The 24956-nt window shown below is 33.5% G+C and overlaps 1 protein-coding gene across 1 annotated transcript in view; it reads right to left on the minus strand.

The window, feature by feature from the left end:
• DCC (DCC netrin 1 receptor) overlaps positions 1–24956 on the minus strand; it is a 781864-nt gene that overhangs the window by 194873 nt on the left and 562035 nt on the right. The window contains exon 15 of the mRNA XM_061169229.1: positions 7820–8014. Coding sequence (XP_061025212.1) covers positions 7820–8014 — 195 coding nt within the window. The remainder of the gene's footprint in view (positions 1–7819; positions 8015–24956) is intronic.

The following is a 24956-nucleotide window of genomic DNA, read 5'->3' on the forward strand; positions in this document are numbered from 1 at the left end:
ATGAGTATGTTTTATACAATTTCATGCATTTGATGAGTTATCTGAGTTTAAAATCCTGGAATCTTCAACTATTTAAAAAATTGTATATGATATAATAGTCTACTTTTATGTATAGAACACTATAACTTTCAAGGTTATAAAAACACACAATTCAAAGCCTATGGAACTACATTATTTATATTTGCTAAACTACTGATGTACAAAACTATAATAAGAACAATGTCTTATTTATGTGTGCATAAAAGTTTTTAACTTTTAAAAACTTGCAAATGGCTATACTTTTATTACCTCAATTGAATCTCATAAAAAGCTTGTAAGGTAGCATACTTTACTACTATACAGATGAGAAAACTGAGGTTTAGAGGGTCCCACAGTATGAGAATAAAAAGGTTACTGTGCCACATATAACCAATAATTCATTGTTAGAGACAGAACTTAAACCTTCATTTGATATCACTGGATTATGAACAAATTTAATCACAAACAGAACCCATTTTCTTAATTAAAAAAAATTACTAAACAGTCCCAAGCAAAATATTTCCAGTTAGTGTTATAAAAAAGTATTTTTGATAATATTTAGACAATGAATTTACCTAAAAAAACTAAATCTTTTAATTAAGGCAAAACTTTAATATTTTTGCAATGATCATGATGCAAAATTCAGTATTTATATCTCTTACGAAGACCAACTTCTCTACCTGTGTTAAGTCTTTTCAATGTCTGTTAACTCTTTACACCATATAATAGGGAATAAAAGGTACTCTTATTCTGCATTTTCACTGAAATACTAGAAGGCTGGAGTTCAAATGACCTTTCCAAGATTAAACATTATGGCAGAGACAAAAGTATGCATCTGACCCCACATTCAGAATTACATTCAATTCCATCTTTATTTACTTTTTAGCATTCTTAGACTATATTTATTAACACAAATAAGTGAAGTAGTGCCAAATATAATTCAGATGATAAATACACTTCTTAGAAACTGAGTTTATTTTTACCAAGAGTGTTCACCATAGCACCTGTCCAAAAATATTTAAAAAGGGACTACGAGTTTCCAGTTCTGCTATGATGGTATGAGCACCCTTTAGCTCAACCATACCACTGCTAACAACTATAAACTCTAAACAAAATACAAAAAAAAAAGAGAGAGAAAAACCTAAAAACCCAAAAAACATAATATCTGAGGGTGATATAAAAGTAAGCAGACTGTAAAATTAAGTAAGAACTTGGACAAGTCATGAAAGAGAAAATAGGCAAATAAAACAAAAAAAAAAAAAAAAAGAGAGAGAGAACAAACAGAAAAGACAAATAAAATGATCGACCTAAATTCAACCATTCATATAATTACATTAAATTTTAATGCTCTAAAAACTCCAGTTAAAAGGCAGAAATTTTCAGAGTTCATAAAATACCAACACCCAACTATATACTACCTACAAGAGAAAGACAAACGTTAAATACAAGACACAGATTGAATGTAATGGATTGAAAAAGATATACCATGTGAATTGTAAGTAAAGGAAGGCTAGAGTTGCTGTATTAATAACAGATAAAATCATCTTGAAGACAAAGAATGTTATCAGAAATAAAAAGAGACATTTATAATGCTAAACGAGGTGATTTACCAAGAAGACATAACAATTATAAATCTAAACTGGCTTAATAATAGACTCTCAAAATAAATGAAGCAAAAAATTTGACAGAATTAAAGGGAGACATAGATGATTCCATGTTTATAAAAGGTGATTTTGATACTCAATCTTAGCAATTCACAAACTATTGATCAAAAATTTTAGTAAAGGCATGGATGGTCTGAAAAACACTATCAAAGACTTTGCTCTAACTGACATTTACAGAGCTCTGTATCTAATAACTGCAGAATATTCATGATTTTCAAGTTCACATAGCACACTCAACAAAATTAACAGTATGTTGGTCCCTAAAACAAATCTCAAACATTTAAAAATAGTAAATCGGTGCAGCCACTATGGAGAACAGTATGGAGGTTCCTTAAAAAAACTAAAAATAGAATTACCATGTGATCCTGCAATCCCACTCCTGGGCATATATCCAGAAAAGACAAAAACTCTAATTTGGAAAGACACATGCACCGCAATGTTCATAGCAGCTCTATTTACAATAGCCAAGACATGGAAGCAACCTAAGTGCCCATTGACAGATGAATGGATAAAGAAGAGGCGGTATATATACACAATGGAATATTACTCAGGCATAAACAAGAATGAAATAATGCCATTTGCAGCAACATGGATGGAACTAGTGATTAACATATAACTGAAGTAAGTTAGACAAAGACAAATATCATAACACTTATATGTGAAATCTAAAAAATGATATAAATGAACTTATTTACAAAACAGAAATAGACTCACAGACATAGAAAACAAATTTACAGTTACCAAAGGAAATAGCAGGGTGGAGGGAGATAAATTAGGAGTTTGGGATAAACATATACACATTACTGTATATAAAGTAAATAAACAACAAGGACCTACTGCATAGCACAGGGATATTCAATATCTAGTAATAACCTATAATTGAAAAGAATCTGAAAAAGAATCTATATCTATATATATCTATATATATGGATAACTGAATCACTTTGCTCTACACCTGAAACTAACACATTTTAAATTGCTTACACTTCAATTTAATAAAATAAAAAACGGTTAAAAAATAAAAAAAAATTTTAATGTAAAAAATAGTGATATCGGGCTTCCCTGGTGGCACAGTGGTTGAGAGTCTGCCTGCCAATGCAAGGGACACGGGTTCGAGCCCTGGTGTGGGAGGATCCCACATGCCGTGGAGCGACTGGGCCCGTGAGCCACAGTTGCTGAGCCTGCGCGTCTGGAGCCTGTGCTCCGCAACAAGAGAGGCCACGATAGTGAGAGGCCCGCGCACCGCGATGAAGAGTGGCCCCCGCTTGCTGCAACTAGAGAAGGCCCTTGCGCGGAAGCGAAGACCCAACACAGCCATAAATAAATAAATAAATAAATAAATAAATAAATAAATAAATAAATAAATAAAGATATGGCAAATGTTTGAAAAAAAATAGTGATATCAAACAGGGTATATTTTCTATCATGATAAAAAAATTAAAAATCAATAATAATAAGATAACTAGGCAAACCCAAAATTGTAAAATTAAGCAACACAATAAGTCATAGGGCAAAAAGAAATCAAGGAAAAATTAGAAAATATTTTAAACTAAATGATAATGAATATCCAACATATAAAAATTTGTGAAATGCAAGGAAAGTGGTGCTTAGGGAAACACCGATAGCTTAAAATGCCTACATTATGAGGTTCTACCTTAAGAAATTACAAATAGAAGTGCAAATTATGACTTAAATAAGTATAAGAAAGAAAATAGTCAAGAGCAAATATGAAAGAAAAAAAGATAGGTAGTAGAAACAATTATTAATGTTAAAAGATCTTTCTTTGACAAGATCAACAAAATTGGTAAACCCCTATCTAGACTGATTACAAAAAAGAAAGGGAACATAAATCATTAATATCAGAAATGTAAAAGCAGTTATCACCACAGATAACCACAAACAGTAAGAGAATATCATGAACGAACAACTCTATGCCAACAAATGTGACAAAATAGACAGATTTCATGAAAAAATTAACTTGCCAAAATCAATACAAGAAAAAATTAAAAATATGAAAATACCTGTATATGTTAAAGAAATTTAATTCATTTCAAAAGCCTTCCTGAACGGAAATCTCAGATACAGATGGTTTTGTTAGTGAATTCTATCAAATACTCAAGAAATAAAAAATATCAATTTTACACAAACTTTTTCAGTTATAGAAAAAGCAAATTGTTCAAATAATTTTATGAGGCTGGTATAAGCTTAGTTTTAAAAAGAACTGGAAAAAGTCACTAAATGAATAGGAATTCATCGACAAATGTACCTATGAATATAGGCCAAAAAATCCTTAATAACTATTAACCAATTAAATCCTGCAGTATAAGAATCGGTATTTACCCTTCAAAAATCAATCAATATAATTAATGATGTTAAAAAAAATGAAAGGAGGGAAAATATATGACCATTTCATGAGATAGAAAATTATTTCACAAAAATTCAACAAATAAGCATGATAACATTCCCATAAAACTAGGAATAGTAGAAAACTACCTCAATGTGATAACAGACATCTATGAAGAACCTACAACTAACTAACGTCCTTGCTGGGCTGTATCCCGCAGGCCTACAAGCCCTGCATCTGCATAGCGTCAAGACCGAAGAAAGAGCCCAGAGTCAGCAACAGAGACATCAATGAACTAGGGAGCTTACACTTCTGAAGCAAGGTCCTGGAGTGACAGACAACCATGTTCGGGCAGATGGCAGGCAGGACATGGCGGCAGTCTTCGCTCCCGGGAGTGAAGGGGAGATTACCAGTTATAGGGCAATTGACCTCAGGTGAGCTCATTAGCTACCAGGGAAACCAGTAGAGGGGCACGCCTCTCACGGCCCCTTTGATAAGAACAACCACCAGCTGGGGCCTGGGGCAAGTGCATAGGAAGGTCAGTCTTGGGTTTAGGGTTTAGGTGAAACAGGCATTGGTGGGGCTGGGGATGGACAGAGAGCAAGAGAACAGCCATCTTGAGTGGTCTGACCATACAGTCCTATTTTATGTTTCCCTAAGATCAGGAACAAAGTAAAGATGCCTGCTTTCACTATTTCTAATCAACATTTTACTGAAGATCTTCATCTTTGCAAGAAAGAAAGAGAAAGAAATAAAAGGCAGGAAGATCAGAAAATAAGTATAAAACTGTTCCCATTTTCATATGATATGCTCATTTAAATGGAAAATCTCAGAGCATCTATAAAAATACTAGTAGAACAAATAGTTGAATTTAACAGGTCTTAGGATACCAAGGTTAACGTTAAAAAATCAGTTTGTTTGCAGCAAACAGCTGGAAGATAAATTTAAAGAATAATTCATATATATATATGTTTTAGAACTTAATCTAACAAAAATATTCAAGAACTCAAGACCTCTACATTGAAAACTATAAAATACTGCTGAGAGAAATTAAACAAGAAATTCAAAAATACACAGTATATTGTTTGTGAATGAACTCAATAAAGCTCTTTTCAAAACTCAACAAATTGTACACTTTATGCACAGTTCGTTATCTATAAAAATACCTCCACAAAGATAAAAAGATAAAGTGATTGATGGATAGATTGATCAATAGATTGGTAGACAGTAAGTATTAAGTTTTTTTTAAAAAAGGGACCTGATTTCAAATTAATTTTGCTAAACATTGTTAGAATTCAGATATTGTGGATCTATACCATGTGTATACACCAAACTTGGCATTAGGACTTTTGAATAAAAAGGAGGAAGATTTCAAAAGATTAATTATAAACAGCTAATAGTACAAACATTGGTTAATGAAACTCTATGCCTGCACTAGGTAAGCTTTGTTTTGTTTTGTTTTAAATCAGGCAATATTGATACTGTTCAAAATGGTCGTGTATTTCTAGTCCTGATGCAGGTCACACTGCCTGGTGTCTAAATAGTGAGTTACTATGCCTGACAAACAAAATGTTATTTGGAACTTCTCATCTCTCACCAAAGAAAAGAAGAGGTTTATTGGTCAGTTACAAACCACGTAGCTTTTTATAGTCTAAAATACAATCGTGATACTTGAAGTTATGGCTGACCCTCTGCTTAAAAGTATTACAACTTTCCTTAATTCATTTTTAATTCTATAACTGTCATACTGTTCTTAAATTATACCATTCCCTTTTGTCTATTATATATAAAACGTCTAGGTTAATAGCTTTAAAATTGTTCTTGAAATACCTTTTCAAAAAGATACTATGAAAACGGATACGCCTATTTTAATGTTCAGTAGAACAAATGAAATATTGATGTTTTCTTTGTAGAGTTCAAATGTGAACTTGATTGAATCCTTTGTCTTTATAAAAATTAGAACTTAAGATATGTTTAACATACATTTGGCCAATCAGTGGAAATTCATGTTTAAAAAATACTAGTTTATTTGCATAACCATGAGGATACTGGAACAATAATAAAACACTATTTTATATTTTATGTTAAGACATGGTACTATGTTAAAAGAGTTTCAGTAGAATTTAAATACTTATGTACATATACATGTGTGCATGTCGTGGGAGAGTGGGTGAGTGTCTCTCCAGATAAACTGCATACTCATGATTATCTATCATTGAGACAGGGTCCTAGCCCATTTTACCTTTATCAGTGTTCCCAGCTCTTTAAAACGTACCTTACGATGGGAAATTTCTTTTTTAAGCATTTGGAAAGATTTGCCACGGTACTAATCTCCCAAATGCCTCAACTTTACTAGACTTGGAAACTCATGGTAGAGTGTCTTTGTAATAAAGAGCATCATTATCAAAAGCACATGGTGCAACAATGCAGTTTTCCTTCATGACTTCATTCTGAGTTTGCATCACAACCTCATTGCCAGAGAGCCTGTGTACCGCCACGGGAATCTCTTCCTTTGGTGCGTGGCATCAAGATGAACTGTCAGAGATGGTGTAGTATACTGAATAATGGATAAATGAGAGTCCCCTGACATAAGTTTGATGGCCATAAAATATGAATTTTGTGATTGCCTCTGCATTCAAATTCAGGGACTGACTGAGAGGATATTATTTCCAAATGCCAAGCTAACTAAAATTGTGGAGATTTGCAGAAGGTGCTTCTCTTATTAGTGTTTGAAGCAATTATAGAGAGAATGGGTCAGTGCAATTTTCCTCTTGCACTGACAAAACCTTTTCTTGCTACTGCATTTTAGCTATTCAAATTCCAATCAGGCTTCTCATCACAAATGCTCTGTTTCTGAGAGACACTGCAAATAAGCAGCAATTCAATCAGGTTGCCTTTTCACTGAGAAGGTCACCGTACTTCATTGCAAATAACATCGTGTTAAATCAACAGGTAGAATCAACTTGCTTTTTGCATTATGACAATTGTTTAACTTACTGGCACCCTATATATGACATATATTCATTTTATTTCCCTCTGCTAATGATATAATCTCTTATTGCACTATGGAAAATCCAATGTAAAATGTATATGAAAACTTTGCACATGTTAACCCTCTCTGAATAAACAAAGTTTCAATGAATTCAGAAACATCACAATAGAAGTATTGTATTCAGTAAAAAGGAGGTTAAATACTGTGAGAAGTTGGATTGGGAGGGATCAGGAATATATGTAGAGAGGAGTTTGATTGCTCCAAGTTACTGTCTTGGTTGAAAATTCCTTTTTTAAAATCTTGTTGTTCTACAGTCATAATGAGATATCCACCAAGCTTTATCTATAAATACTAAGGGAAAAAAAAAAGGTAATGTGACTAGATAATTCAAGGTTAAAGAAAAATTGACAGAATATCTTTCTAGGGAGAAAAAATATTTGCTGACTTTCTTTCTGTAAGAATTATTAAGATTAGAAGTTTCCACTGACAGAGGAAAAAGAAAAATGTTCCAACGCACTTTTTCTATCCTTATGACACATAGGCAGGGTACATACCAGGACACCCACTACTGTGTATCTGTCTAGATAAAATTCCCCAATTCAAAATCCAGACAGGGAGAATGTATGTGTGTATATAGGAGGGTGGGTGAGTAGATTGATAGAAGATAGAAAAAGAGAGAGTTATGAATTAATATATGTTACAAATTGAAATCAACTTCCAAAGAACAATTTTCCAAGAAAGAAAATAATTTAAAATAAGTCATTTATTTTCCTTAAGAGAAGAAAAATCACAGCTACTCACCTAACCTCTCAATGGAATAATATCGCTGTTTACTGTCCACACGTACTGTCTCGGCATAAGGGCTCCCAACGCCATAACCGATGATGTAACCTCGCACCACAATATTTGGGTTCAAGGGAGGAGTCCAACTCATGATGATGCAGTTGGTCTGGGGCCTCACATGAAGAGAGCTTGGCTGGTCAGGGACTTGAGACTCTAGAATTCAAAAGGAGGACAACACCATGTTTCATAATAGAACACAGAGCATGGTAAAACATCCCATTTAAACAAGACTTAATATCATGTTCCACAGACCCTCAAATGACACACTACTTATTCCCCAAGTTCCTCCTTGTATTAGTTTATGATATGATTTCTATGTTTGATTTGACTTTCTCAGGATTTCTTAAACGCAAGAGGATACTGAATTCCCTCCAGAGGCACTGTAGCATCATACATCTTTTCTTTTAACAGACTTTTTTCCTTGGGATTCTTTTTTTCTCATATATTTCTTCTTAGGTATCATTAATAAGGGGTGAAATCAACACAGATGTAGGAATAATAGAAAGGGAAGTGAAATATCAAAAACTGTCTTGCCCAAGGATTATTTACTCTGATTTAACTAGAGAAGAAAATGAATGTAGCAGTCCTTTCTTAAGAAATTGTCAGGATAAAAAACTTAGAAATTGTCAGGATAAAAAATTCATGATTTACTCAGCATGAATACGATGGTACTTGACCCATGGTTTATTGCATCTGCAAAAAGTGTATTTATTATTAAAGGAAAGGAGAGAGTGGCCCAGATTAAAGCCACACAGACTTTGGAGTGTGAAAATTGGCTTTAATACCAGGCTCTGTCATTTACTGGTTGTGTGTCCTCATCAAATTATTTATCTTTTCTGAGTTTACCTATTAATTAAACTGGCATTCCAAATACTGATTGACAACAAAGCTTGAGCTCTGGAAGTAATCAAGAGAAGCATTCAAATTTTTACTGGATTCTCACTAGATGTGAAACTTTAAAACCGTATTTATCCTCCCTAAGCCCCAGTTTCCTCATGTGCAGAATGAGGATAAGGATAGTAATGGTCTCATTTGGTGGTGAGAAGATTTAATAAAATAATGCACCAAAACACTCCAATTACAAGTATCACCAACTGGAATTAGCAACCAGAAAGAAAATGCACTCACTACCCTGATATAATTTTTTTTAAAGAGACTGTGTGTTGAAAATTAATAAATTGGCCTTCTGATTTTTATATCACCATTCTTCCCTATGATTCTATCCCTAAAGAAATGAGGTATTTTCTGGTCACTGATCATAATTCTATTAATAAATATTAGTAGAGTGCCTACTAGGTTTGAGGTATAAGGCTAGGTACCCATGACAATCACATTACAGGAGAGAGTAAATATGGCAGACCTAAAACCTGTACTCTTGTCGTTTATAGTTTAATGGAAAAGATAGAAAAGTAAAAAGGCAGTTACAATATACTATGATATATATTTTGATAGGTTTCATACAGGCACATGTAGCCTATTCTTTGAAAATCAAAGAAGTATTCTAGGAAGAAATTTAAGAAAGAATATACCCATCTAAACTTTAATAGTCCATTAACTGTTTTGCACAGTTCTTGGCAATTGATAAGTACTCAAAAATATTAGTGATTTAAACTGTATTCAAACTATTTGTGTTCATTATCTCTTTAATACTGAAAATCTCTGAAGGTAACACATATCAAATTATGTAGGAGAGTTTGATGACTAAAGGTAATATTAAATTTTATTTTTCTCCTTCATGTAATGGCAAAAGATGATGCAATCTTCACCACCAACTTTATCCATCTTCCACACGCACACTTCTAGCTTAAGTGGTATATGGAAGCATGTTTTTTATTGAGGCTTTTAAACTAGGTACCATACTAACAGCTTTTCAAAAGATGCTACATTCTAAAGGTGCTACATCAACAACATTTTCTAAAGATGCTCTTTTTTTTCTCCTTGAAGATACCCATTTGTGAACAAAAGGGACAAGCTATTGTTTGCCCTGAAGATGTCTGAGATATAATATGCAAAGGTGTAAAAAAATCATCTCAAAATGTATATATAAACCTTAACAACAGAACACAATGTTTGTAAAGAACTTCCTACTATAAACCCTAAGTAAAACTAATAAAAAGATGAAAGGGATGGGTTAATACTTTTCAACCCTATTGCCATGGAGGCTCTCCAGTGTCCCTGAAATGTAATGGGCTCTCCAATGAATTCTGTTTGGCATATTTGAAGATTTTGCAATAATTATTGAAACAAGATAATCTGCCTAATCTTATTTTTAGAAAAGGAACTAAATGTGATTCAGATTTTCTGCATTTATGACTTTTTCAAAATCATATGAAAGCCTAATGATTTGAGTGACAATATTTAACATCTTTTAGAATAAAAAGAAAGAATTTTCAGAATAACTATTTCTCCATTTTTCTGCAAACCACAGAATATCTCCCCTGCAAGTTAGTTAAATTAATAACCATAAAATTACATCTATCGGAGCTTTAAGGGTACCATGGTAATGAGTGCACGAACTGATTCTTGAAGAAGAGGGGCTGTCAGTACACAAGACTCATCTTTATTCTTCACTACATAAAAGGAGTTTCAATCCTAGATCCAAACCTCAAAATACTTTTTAACATGATAAAAAAATAAGGGTGTTGATACATAAGAGTATATGCTGCCTCTCATCTAAACATTTAATGGGTTCTTACAACCCAGTAAAGATCATTGGGCCAGGGACTTCCCTGGTGGTGCAGTGGTTAAGAATCCACCTGCCAATGCAGCGGACATGGGTTCGAGCCCTGGTCCGGGAAGATCCCACATGCTGTGAAGCAACTAAGCCCATGTGCCACAACTACTGAGCCTGTGCTCTAGAGCCTGTGCACCACAGCTCCTGAGTCTGCACTCTAGAGCCCACAAGCCACAACTACTGAGACTGCATGACACAACTACTGAAGCCTGTGTGCCTAGAGCCCGTGCTCCGCAACAAGAGAAGCCTGTGCACCACAGTGAAGAGTAGCCCCCGCCCAGCAATGAAAACCCAACACAGACAAAAATAAATAAATTAAAAAAAAAAAAAAAAAAGATCATTGGGCCAGAAGGAATGGTGCCTGTCAAGTATCAGACTTAAGTCATTCAAAATATATGGCCTCATCATAAAGATAACTGTGTTAGGAGATTGTTCATAATCTGGAATAGCCCATTTGTACCCACCTACTCACTTCTTAATATAAAGACAGAAACAACAATTTTCCTTTTATGCTACCTGCGTGAGTTTTGTCTAATACAGCTGACCTTACAGATTATGAAAGTGGTTACTACTGGAATGAACTATAAAACATTGATTTAGAAAATCCGCTATGGAAGGTAAATGATGTAAGTACCCTTTGTTTGAAGGCCAAAACTGAAAGTTGCTATTTAGAAGTACATGAAAGATTTTATAAGTACCTCTAGGATAATGACTGCATATATAAAGCATAGAGAAGTAGTAGGGTAATTACTGAAATAACTTGAAAACAAAGAACATATCTTGCCTGAAATATCCAAATTAACAAAGCCGCAAATTTCTACCAGAGTCAAGATAACTAGGTTAACTGCCATTCCTGATTAGACTATGGAATTATGAATTCTGTCTTAGTTTAATTTGTTTCTAAAGAATATTTATTATTCTCTGAGTGATGATACAGAGTTTCACTAATGAGTAATGTTCACATATAGCACACTGGGAAAGTTACCAGACTAATCTCAGTGACATTTCAACAATTACTGTGCATCTCCTATGCATCAGTCATAGTTCTAGGTACTGGGAATAGAGTTTTGAGGGAGATAAGACCAAAAAAATTAAGAATAAACAAACAAGGAAATCATGAGATCTTGGTAAGCTAGGATATAGGATATAACTGAATCACATACATGACACATCAAGGAAGGTATCCCTGGAAGAGTCTAGAGCCAGTCAAGTAAACCTCAGGGTGGAAAGCTTCATAGACAGAAGGAATAACTACAGCAAAACCTCTAGAGCAAGAATGAACTTAGTACTTGAAGAAACCAAAGAAGGTCATTGTGTGTGACCATAGACGGAAAATGAAGAAGATAAAAAGGGAGTCACCCAGTGGGAATGTAAAATGGTGCAGCTGCTATGGAAAATAACATGGTGGTTCCTCAAAAAATTAAAAATAGAATTACCATATGATCTAGCAATTCCACTTGTGGGTATATTCTTGAAACAATTGAAAGCAGGTATTCAAACAGATATTTATATACCTGTGTTTGTAGCAGCATTGTTCAAGATACTCAAAAGGTAGAAGCAACTTGTGTCCATCAACATATGAATGGATAAACAAACTGTGTTCTATACATATAATGGAATAATTTTCATCTTTCAAAAGGAAGGAAATTCTGACACATGCTACAAGAACCTTTAGGACATTATGCAAAGTGAAATAAGTTAGTCACAATAGGACAAAATTATATGATTCCATTTATATGAGATACTTAAAGCAGTCAAGTTAATAAAGACAAAGTAGAATGATGACTGCTGGGAGCTGGGAGGAGGGAAGAGGGAGGAGTAAGGAGTTACCATTTAATGGGTATAGAGTTTCAGTTTTGCAAGATTAAAAGAGTTTTGGAGAAGAGTAGTAGTGATGGTTACTAAACAGTGTGACTGTACTTAATGCTACTGAACCGTACACTTAAAAATGGTTAAAATGGTAAATTTTGCATAATGTGTATTTTAAAACAATTTTTTAAAAAGTTAAAAAATTTTGGAGACCATAAAAACATGTTTGCACTTGTCTGCGTGGCCACTGTGCAGATGCAGTGTACGTATTTGGGACTTTTGAGAGGTAGAGTCAACAGAGCTGTGTAACTGACGTGCTAAAGAGGAGGATCAATGATAACTCACAGACCTTTGGCTTATGGGCAACTGGTGGATGATGTACTGAGCTGAGGAAAAACAGACAAATTTTTTGGTCATGGTCAATTTGAGATGCCTGTTAGTCACATGTATAGATACTGGGGAACTAGGAGGGTATAGAGGTTTTGGAGAAAGACCATGGACAGATTTATAGATGTGGAAGCCACCAACATATAGAAGGTATTTAAAATAAATTTGTATGGATACAGACACAGTGTGAGCATATGTGCAAACAAATAAAATACAAATAAGATGCTGTCAAGCAAATAAGATCCCCCAAAACTCCCTAAAGTCTTCCCATATCACACTGGAAGGCCAGGTTCTTTACAATTCCTACAAGGTCATGTGTGATCTACCCTTTGCCCCCTTAGCTCTCTGTCCTCATCTCCTACCACTTCCCCCCTTGCTCACCTCACCCCAGCCATCCACAGTGGACACTTACTTTTCCTCAAACATGACAGGCATGCTCTGGCCTCAGGGTATTTGCACTTGCTGTAGCCTCTGCCTGGGAAGCTCTGCCTCAGAGATACCCTCCCTGACCTTCTTCAGGTTTAGTTATTTAATTTCCAATTTCAGACTTCTCTGGCTACCATATTTAAAATTGCAATCTTTCCCTAATCTCTAATCTCTTACTCTCCTAATAATCTCCTCTCATGTTTTTCCCCATAGGATTTATGGTCACTTATTGTGCTACCTATTTCATGTGATTATTTCATTATTCTTTGTCTCATCTCTCTCCATAAATTCTCTATAACTCCAGTAATTAGAATAGTTCCTGGCACAAAGTACTCAAAAATACAGGAACAAAGTCTATATTTCCTATAAGGTTCAATACATTATGCATGACTCATTAAATATAAAATTACCACAATTTTATATAACTCTCTCCATAACATTTTTAAGAAAAAAAATGGAATAATACTTTTTAACTTTGATGCTGAAACGAGATGAAAATATAGTTATTTATGTCATTTTCTCCTAGTCACCAGCAAGACTGGTCTCCTCTGGCTCCTGCTAAGGAAAATGATTGCTGCTGGGTACCGTCTGCTGTGGATATGGCACTGCCAAGTAGTGTCAGGCAGTTGGTACTTTTGACAAATACACGTTTATTCTCTATTTAGTATGCTGCATTTTATGGTTCATTTTGTTAGAGTTTTGCTCCAGTCCTTAATAGCTTATATTTCTTCACAGAGAATTACAGAAGGCAATTGACATACCCACACTCTGTCTTTCTAGACAGGTCTGGTACATACTAATGTGTTCATTTCTATTGGCAGGGCCTGTTCTCAGCAAAGGACATCATTTTCCTTAAGCCACTCACCTCTGTAAACTTTGAATGTTGTTTGTTTATTTCAGGGGACAATCACTTCTATTCATCATTTAATTCTACTGTGTTATTCTATTTTATTTTTTACAGTTCTACTCCTACCATTTTCTCAGACTTAACTTTTTAATATAGTTTTAACATTTACACGCAGCAAATTCACTCAGTGGTACTCAGTTCATGTATCCACCATTCCCGCCATGGTACAGAAAAGTCCCACCCCCCCCCCTCCTCAAAATTTCCTCATGCTGCTTCCCTTTGCAATCATTCCCTCCCCCAGTCTCTCAGGAAGCCTGCTGGCTTGGATGACTGGTGGATGCCAGTACTGTCCCAATGTGAATAACACATTGAGTTATAACAGAAATGATGTCTTGAAAGATCAGCTCACAACCTCCAATTGTTTAAAAGGATGTGTTTCTGAGCTCTCCATCTTTGTTATACTTGAAAATACCAAAAGAAAAAAACAACAAAACCTCTAAAACCACCCATGACTAATCTGTCTTTGAATTATATAAGTGATAACTTCACCCTCTTTTGCTTCAATTCCATCATTAGAATCACTGTCAACTAGTTTGACGTAAGAGAAGGAAAACTTTATGTTCTACCAAAAGTACTGGCAATAGTCTCAACACTATTTATTGAATAATCTGCTGATGGAAATATCAACTTTATTATTTTATTTATTTCTCAAATAATAGCAAATGTTTCTGCCCTCTATGTTCTGTTACACTGATCTACATACTTGTCTATTTCTATGCCAGACAGTACTATATTGGTTTTAAATCAGGTTTTATACTAAAAATGTTTGTTCTACTTTTTCAAAATTTTTTTGAATTCTTTTATATTTATTCTTCCATATAAAGTTTATTCTGATTGGAATAATATTAAATTAACCATTAATTTGGGAAGAACTAAAAGTTATGTAATGGCAAGGTTTGCATCAAAGAATATACATATCTTTCTATTTACTCATGTTTTATTTTTTATATTTTAATAAAATGCTATTATTTTCTTCATATACATTTGTTTATATCTTGTTAAATTTAGTCCTAGATTTACTTTAGGTTGCTGTATGAGTGCATTTCTTTTCTTTTTAATATTAAAACTAATTATTGATAGTGTAATAAAAAGTTATTTTCGTTTGTGTATGTATGTATGTTTGTGTGTGTGTGTGTGTATATATATATATATCGAAACCTACTATCTTATTACATTTTCTTATTGGTTCTAATAGGTTTTCAGTGTAGTTTCTTAAAATTTCCAAATATGCAGTCACACCATTTATAAACATCAATTCTTTCCCTCTGTAATAAAGTGTTATGGCTTTTTAAGTTTTTTTGTTTTTGTTTTTTTTCTTACCAAAACCTCTACACTCTGTTGAATAACAGAAATAGTAGAAATAGGAAGCTTCCTTAGCTTGTTTGGATCTTAAAGCCAACGGATTTAGTATTTTACCATGTAGCATAATGTTTACTTTTTTACAATAATGTTTTTTACAATAATATTTTGAAAGTTTCTTTATATTCCTATATTAACATGAGTTTTTAAAAGACTGGTAATAACCGTCTAAAATTACAAAATGCCCTCCTGCATCTATTGACAAAATTATATGACAACACCCCTTTAAATTATTCCTTAATTAGATGGTGGCTTTTAAGATGTGCTGAATGTATGTTCTGCTTTTGTGTCAGAAAGGAATACATCTAATCTCTTAATGCAGACAAGGTTTTATGATCATGAACAAGAAGAAGCTTTGTAAGACAATGATATTAGTATTTCATATTACTGTCAAGGTTTGAGATCTAATTTATCAAAACAAACAATACCAATAAGCATTTGTTGAGTGTTCGATATATATTAGACATGCTGCTGAGTACTTTACTGCCATTATCATAGTTAATTTTCACAAAAATGAGTTGAGATTGATACTGTTGTTACTCTTTTTGTAGATGAGAAAACTCAGGGAAGTTTAGTTACTTGCCCAAGATTGTATAGTGAGTGGAGCAGGATTCAAACCTAGTTATTAAGACTTCAGAGTCCACAATTTTATCCATTACATTACACTTAGAAAAAGTCAATCAAGTCATAGGGAATTAAACATTTCATGAGAGCATTAAAAAGTTTGCTATGGCCAAGGAAAAGATTTGGAATTTCTTTGAACATTTATCGAAGTCTAAATAATTTGTACCATCCTATGTATAGTGGAGCTCTGAGATTTTGAACAACCACTTGCCCAAGAACTAAAGCAGATTTTAAATTCCTTTCAAAAACCAGTTTTGGCTTTGCTGGCAACATTTCTTATATGTAAGGTGAATTCCACTTGAATGAGAATAAGGGGCTGATTCTTCAATTTCATGATGACTTGGCTGCTGTACCACTGGCTTAACCTTATCCCATGAGCCTATTTGTCAATCAGCAATGCAAAATATCATGGATTTCCTATCAAAAGCCCATGTGAAAGAAATCCTTTTTCACAACATGCCACCTACATTGCACTGTGCATAAAATCTCATACTAACATCTTTATATCTCCAGATGACCACATTTGCAAGCTCAATGGTATAAACCGCCCCCGACTCTTTACCCTCAAATTGGTACATCTATTTAAATACATTTTAAAAGCATGTTTTTATAAAAAAAATAGTCAAATGAAAATAATTTCTGTATTTGTTAAAATTTAAAAATAAATTTTATAAAACTGTACCTAATATTTTTAATCTAATGGGTATGCAAGTAAACCATGTTGCCTACATTTTAGGTGTTAAAAGTAACATCCGAGATGTAACATAATTTCTTTTGGACCAAAGAATTATTTAGAAGTATGTTTTACATTTGGAAATATATATTGGGTATTATATTATTATTAACTATTAGTTTAATTACATGGTGATAAATGAATGTATTTAGTATGTTCCAAGAACTTTAATATCCATTTCTTTATAGGCAAATACTAAATGTTCTTTGGATGCTTAGGAAAAAAATATGATTTTCTAATTGTGTGAATATTTCACTTATGTCCAAGGAAATCTTCTATATTCCTTCCTTTTTCTTTCTTTTTTTTTTTAAATTGGTTATGAAGGGAGTAGTACAGTTCTTTTCTTTTTTTTTTAATTTTCAAATTTTATTTTATTTATTGTTTTTAAACAGCAGGTTCTTATTAGTCATCAATTTTATACACATCAGTGTATACATGTGAATCCCAATCGCCCAATTCATCACACCACCATTCCCACCCCCCCACAGCTTTCTCCCCTTGGTGTCCATACTTTGTTCTCTACATCAGTGTCTCAACTTCTGCCCTGCAAACCAGTTCATCTGTACCACTTTTCTAGGTTACACATACATGTGTTAATATATGATATTTGTTTTTCTCTTTCTGACTTACTTCACTCTGTATGACAGTCTCTAGATCCATCCAATTCTCTACAAATGACCCAATTTTGTTCCTTTTTAAGGCTGAGTAATATTCCATTGTATATATGGGCCACATCTTCTTTATCCATTCATCTGTCGATGGGAATTTAGGTTGCTTCTATGACCTGCCTATTGTAAATACTGCTGCAGTGAACATTGGGGTGCATGTGTCTTTTTGAATTATGGTTTACTCTGGGTATATGCCCAGTAGTGGGATTGCTGGATGATATGGTGATTCTATTTTTAGTCTTTTAAGGAACCTCCATATTGTTCTCCATAGTGGCTGTATCAATTTACATTCCCACCAACAGTGCAAGAGGGTTCCCTTTTCTCCACACCCTCTCCAGCATTTGTTGTTTGTAGATTTTCTGATGATGCCCATTCTAACTGGTGTCAGGTGATACATCATTGTAGTTTTGATTTGCATTTCTCTAATAATTAGTGATGTTGAGCAGCTTTTCATATGCTTCTTGGACATCTGTATGTCTTTGCAGAAATGTGTATTTAGGCCTTCTGCCCATTTTTGGATTGGGTTGTTTGTTTCTTTAATATTGAGCTGAATGGGCTGTTTATATATTTTGGAGATTAATCCTTTGTCCGTTGATTCGTTTGTAAATATTTTCTCCCATTCTGAGGGTTGTCTTTTCATCTTGTTTATGGTTTCCTTTGCTGTGCAAAAGCTTTGAAGTTTCATTAGGTCCCATTTGTTTATCTTTGTTTTTATTTCCATTACTCTAGGAGGTGGATCAAAAAAGATCTTGCTGTGATTTACGTCAAAGAGTGTTCTTCCTATTCCTAGGTTTTCCTCAAAGAGTTTTATAGTGTCTGGTCTTACATTTAGGTCTCGAATCCATTTTGAGTTTATTTTTGTGTATGGTGTTAGGGAGTGTTCTAATTTCATTCTTTTACATGTAGCTGTCCAGTTTTCCCAGCACCACTTATTGAAGAGACTGTCTTTTCTCCATTGTATATCCTTGCTTCCTTTGTCATAGATTAGTTGACCATACGTGCGTGGGTTTACCTCTGGGCTTTTTATCTTTTTCCATTGATCTATGTTTCTGTTTTAGTGCCAGTACCATATTGTCTTGATTACTGTAGCTTTGTAGTATAGTCTGAAGTCAGGGAGTCTGATTCTTCCAGCTCCGTTTTTTTCCCTTAAGACTGCTTTGGCTATTCGGGGTCTTTTGTGTCTCCATACAAATTTTAAGATTTTTTGTTCTAGTTCCATAAAAAATGCCATTGGAAATTTGATAGGGATTGCATTGAATCTGTGGATTGCTTTGGGTAGTATAGTCATTTTCACAATATTGATTCTTCCAATCTAAGGACATGGTATATCTCTCCATCTGTTGGTATCATCTTTAATTTCTTTCATCAGTGTTTTATAGTTTTCTGCATACAGGTCTTTTGTCTCCCTAGGTAGGTTTATTCCTAGGTATTTTATTCTTTTTGTTACAATGGTAAATGGGAGTGTTTCCTTAATTTCCCTTTCAGATTTTTCATCATTAGTGTATAGGAATGCAAGAGATTTCTGTGCATTAATTTTGTATCCTGCAACATTACCAAATTCATTGATTACTTCTAGTAGTCTTCTGGTGGCATTTCTAGGATTCTCTATGTATAGTATCATGTCATCTGCAAACAGTGACAGTTTTACTTCTTCTTTTCCAATTTGTATTCCTTTTATTTCTTTTTCTTCTCTGATTGTCATGGCTAGGACTTCCAAAACTATGTTGAATAATAGTGGTGAGAGTGGACATCCTTGTTTGTTACTGATCTTAGAGGAAATGCTTTCAGTTTTTCACCATTAAGAATGATGTTTGCTGTGGGTTTGTCATATATGGCCTTTATTATGTTGAGGTAGGTTCCCCCTATGCCCACTTTCTGGAGAGTTTTTATCACAAATGGGTGTTGAATTTTGTCAAAAGCTTTTTCTGCATCTATTGAGATGATCATATGGTTTTTCTTCTTCAATTTGTTAATATGGTGTATCACATTGATTGATTTGCATACATTGAAGAATCCTTGCATCCCTGGGATAAATCCCACTTGATCATGGTGTATGATCCTTTTAATGTGTTGTTGGATTCTGTTTCCTAGTATTTTGTTGAGGATTTTTGCATCTATATTCATCAGTGATACTGGTCTGTAATTTTCTTTTTTTGTAGTATCGTTGTCTGGTTTTGGTATCAGGGTGATGGTGGCCTCATAGAATGAGTTTGGGAGTGTTCCATCCTCTGCAATTTTTGGGAAGAGTTTGAGAAGGATGGGTGTTAGCGCTTCTCTAAATGTTTGATAGAATTCACCTGTGAAGCCATCTGGTCCTGGACTTTTGTTTGTTGGAAGATTTTTAATCACAGTTTCAATTTCATTACTTGTGATTGGTCTGTTCATATTTTCTGTTTCTTCCTGGTTCAGTCTTGGAAGGTTATACCTTTCTAAGAATTTGTCCATTTCTTCCAGGTTGTCCATTTTATTGGCATAGAGTTGCTTGTAGTAGTCTCTTAGGATGCGTTGTATTTCTGCGGTGTCTGTTGTAACTTCTCCTTCTACATTTCTAATTTTATTGATTTGAGTCCTCTCCCTCTTTTTCTTAAGCAGTCTGCCTAATGGTTTATCAATTTTGTTTATCTTCTCAAAGAACCAGCTTTTAGTTTTATTGATCTTTGCTATTGTTTTCTTTGTTTCTATCTCATTTATTTCCACTCTGATCTTTATGATTTCTTTCCGTCTGCTAACTTTGGGTTTTGTTTGTTCTTCTTTCTCTAGTTCCTTTAGGTGTAAGGTTAGATTGTTTACTTGAGATTTTTCTTGTTTCTTGAGGTAGGCTTGTATAGCTATAAACTTCCCTCAAAGAACTGCTTTTGCTGCATCCCATAGGTTTTGGATTGTCGTGTTTTCATTGTCATTTGTCTCTAGGTATTTTTTGATTTCCTCTTTGATTTTTTCAGTGATCTCTTGGTTATTTAGTAACGTATTGTTTACCCGCCATGTGTTTGTGTTCTTTACGTTTTTTTCCCTGTAATTCATTTCTAATCTCATACTGTTGTGGTCAGAAAAGATGCTTGATACGATTTCAAATTTCTTAAATTTACTGAGGTTTGATTTGTGACCCAAGATGTGATCTATCCTGCAGAATGTTCCGTGCGCACTTGAGAAGAAAGTGTAATCTGCTGTTTTTGGATGGAATGTCCTATAAATATCACTTAAATCTATCTGGTCTCTTGTGTCATTTAAAGCTTCTGTTTCTTTATTTATTTTCATTTTGGATGATCTGTCCATTGGTGTAAGTGAGGTGTTAAAGTCCCCCACTATTATTGTGTTACTGTTGATTTCCTCTTTTACAGCTGTTAGCAGTTGCCTTATATATTGATGTGTTCCTCTGTTGGGTGCATATATATTTATAATTGTTATATCTTCTTCTTGGATTGATCCCTTGATCATTATGTAGTGTCCTTCCTTGTCTCTTGTAACATTCTTTATTTTAAAGTCTATTTTATCTGATATGAATATTGCTACTCCAGCTTTCTTTTGATTTCCATTTGCATGGAATATCTTTTTCCATCCCCTCACTTTCAGTCTGTATGTGTCCCTAGGTATGAAGTGGGTCTCTTGTAGACAGCATATATATGGGTCTTGTTTTTGTATCCATTCAGCAAGCCTGTGACTTTTGGTTGAAGCATTTAATCCATTCACGTTTAAGGTAATTATCGATATGTATGTTCCTATGACCATTTTCTTAATTGTTTTGGGTTTGTTTTTGTAGGTCCTTTTCTTCTCTTGTGTTTCCCACTTAGAGAAGTCCCTTTAGCATTTGTTGTAGAGCTGGTTTTGTGGTGCTGAATTCTCTTAGCTTTTGCTTGTCTGTAAAGCTTTTGATTTCTCCATCGAATCTGAATGAGATCCTTGCCAGGTAGAGTAATCTTGGTTGTAGGTTCTTCCCTTTCATCATTTTAAGTATATCATGCCACTTCCTTCTGGCTTGTAGAGTTTCTGCTGAGAAATCAGCTGTTAACCTTATGGGAGTTCTCTTGAACATTATTTGTCGTTTTTCCTTGGTGCTTTCAATAATTTTTCTTTTTCTTTTATTTTTGCCAATTTCATTACTATGTGTCTCAGCGTGTTTCTCCTTGGGTTTATCCTGTATGGGACTCGCTGCGCTTCCTGGACTTGGGTGGCTATTTCCTTTCCCACGTTAGGGAAGTTTTCGACTATAATCTCTTCAAATATTTTCTTGGGTCCTTTCTCTCTCTCTTCTCCTTCTGGGACCCCTATAATGTGAATGTTGTTGCGTATAATGTCGTCTCAGAGGTCTCTTAGGCTGTCTTCATTTCTTTTCATTGTTTTTTCTTTATTGTGTTCCGCAGCAGTGAATTCCACCATTCTGTCTTCCAGGTCACTTCTCCGTTCTTCTGCCTCAGTTATTCTGCTATTGATTCCTTCTAGTGTAGTTTTCATTTCAGTTATTGTATTGTTCATCTCTGTTTGTGTGTTCTTTAATTCTTCTAGGTCTTTGTTAAACATTTCTTACATCTTCTCGATCTTTGCCTCCATTCTTATTCTGACGTCCTGGATCATCTTCACTATCGTTATTCTGAATTCTTTTTCTGGAAGGTTGCCTATCTCCACTTCATTTAGTTGTTTTTCTGGGGTTTTATCTTGTTGCCTCATCTGGTACATAGCCCTCTGCCTTTTCATCTTGTCTATCTTTCAGTGAATGTGGTTTTTGTTCCACAGGCTGCAGGATTGTAGTTCTTCTTGTTTCTGCTGTCTGCCCTCTGGTGGATGAGGCTATCTCTTCCTTCCTTTTTTTTTTTACAATTCTCAGAGAGATGTGTTAAAATCTCTGAATATAACATTGGTCTTTATATGTAACTTCCAGTTTACAAAAATACAGAAAATATAGGAACAAGTTAAATAATATCACAAGAAATAATTAGACAAAAACAAACATTAGGATTGTTGAAAGTAGGGGAAAAAAGCACAGTCTTTTAAGTAAGTCAGAGTAAGAAAAAGGGATTGTGTTAGATTAAGAGATTTATGGGATATAAAAACTATATGCAGTGTTTCATTATAATATATAAATGTTTTATTTACATATGTATGAATGTATATATTCGTATATATGTATAAAGACAGAAATTAAAGGATATGTATTAGGGTGTTCAGTGATAATCTGATAATCTTTGGGTGGTGTGGCTTGTGTTGATTTGTTGTCTACATTTTCTACCTGTAATACTACATATTTACTGCTTCTGTAACAAAAGAGTATTCAAATGTTATGGTGGGTTTCTAAATTTGTTGATAAAGATCTGTCAAGATTTGCTTAAATAGTACAAATGTATGTTTTATAAAAGCCATATCTTTAAAACTATTACATATTTCTTTAACAATTTACATATTTCTATAAGTCAATCCTTTTATCATTGAGTAGTAACCTTCTATCCCAAAAGATGATTTTGGCCTTTAGAAAGTTACCAAAGATAAACCTACATTTGTTTTCTGTTAGAATGATTAGTATTTTTACCCCATCCCTTTACTTCCAATTTTTTCATATCTTCATATTTTATGTGTGTTGATTATAAATATCATAGATCTTGATGTTTTAAAAATCCCATTTAATAATCTATCCTTTAACTGGTGAGTTTAATCCATTTATATTTATTGTTATTACTATATGAGGATCTATTTATATCATTTTATTATGCACTTATAATTTCCTACTTACCCATAACAAATTATTAGTTTTCTTCTTTATGATTTTGTTTGAATGGGTTAAAGACCCCCCGAAACCATTATTTTTTTCTCCTCTACTGAGTAAGAAATTATACACTCTATGTCCTTCTAGTTGTAATATTTTCAATTTTGAGATCATGTATAACTTGGAATCTAGAATTAATTATATCTTTACTTTTCACAAGAACAACATTAAAGAAAAATCTCAAAACTGTTTAATCTTTATGATCTCCTCTCCTTTACCACCTCATTTTTGTCAACTTTTTAAAACTCTCCAAAATACTATACTTTTTGTCTTATAAAGTCATAATTTGTTCAGATATACTCATATATTACACTATTTTGCTTATCACTTTCTCTAATCATCCTTCTGGTGATTTTCTTTCTATCTTTCTTTACAAAGTACACTCTTTACAAAAAAGATGGTGGTGATAAATTCTGTTTTCTTATGTGAAAGGTGTTTATGTCTCTCCTTTCCTTGAATAATTATTTAGTTGGATATACAATTTGGGGATGATGGTAATTTTTTATCAGCACCTTGTAGATATTTCATTGTTTTCTGGTTTGTTACTATTGGGAATACTTCATCAATATAATTGTAGTTCCTGAATAAGTAATCTCTCTCTGGGGCATTTCAAGCTCTTCTTTTGGTCTTTTTCTTTGTATCTTTTTCTTTATCAATGTATCAAAGCTAAAGCATTATTCCTGAGTCTGATAATCCATGTATTTCATCAATTCTGGAAAATTCTCACTTCTTGTCTCTTCAAAAATTATTCCTCCTCCATTCTTTATTTTCTTTTGGGATTATGACTGATGCATGCTAAATTTTCTCATTCCATGTCTTATGTCTTTAAAATTTTCTTTTTTTTTTTTCCTATCACTGTGTGTTAATTTTGTCTTCAGTTATGTTTAAAGTATTATTTCACACATTCAGTGACATTTCATTTCAGTGACTATATACTTTTCATGTTCAAAGTTTTTATTTTGTTCTAAGCATTTAAATAACTTCTCAAATCTGGATTGGCCTTTTGAATTTTTTTGGAAAACATCTTGTTTACATACTTTGATTGTTAAGTGTTGCATGTTTCAGATTTGAAGTTTCATGCTTGAATATTGGTAGTTATCAATATAAAATTATTCACCAATTTCATGTATGTATTTATGAATATATGTATGCATGTATTTTTATCACCTCCCTGGAATCCTGTCAATTTGTTAGCCTGATAATTCTTTGCCCAATTTTCATGTTTAATATTTTTCCTTTGTCTTAAAAGTATACAATTTAACTTTGTTTTTAACAAGATCTAAAAGTCTTTCTTTTAAAAAAAGAGGTAAATTCATTTTTGTTCAATTTTAGAATTTCATCTAGAAGTATTTTTGATTTTTTCCTTTCTAATTACTTTTCTTTATTTTGGTATGTAAAGTTTCATTCATTTTTATTTCTCTAGAGATTTAGAAAATACATATTTTTAAATGTTTTTACAAAAGCAAATCTTGACTGGATATACAATTTGACATGGTGTTTTTCTTCCATCAAATCATAGACAATTTAGGGCTTTAGCTTATGTTTTTAGATATCTATTAGGTAAGTCTGTCATCGTAGAACATGCTGTTTATCTCTGATTCTTGCTCAAATAAAACTTTTGCTAAATGTTCAGACTCTGTGGAGTTCCAGATTTTTGAGCCTTTCATTTCCATAATATTATTTTTCCCTTTTCTTG

The sequence above is a fragment of the Eubalaena glacialis genome, chromosome 15 (assembly GCF_028564815.1).
Source record: "Eubalaena glacialis isolate mEubGla1 chromosome 15, mEubGla1.1.hap2.+ XY, whole genome shotgun sequence".
NCBI lineage: Eukaryota > Metazoa > Chordata > Mammalia > Artiodactyla > Balaenidae > Eubalaena > Eubalaena glacialis.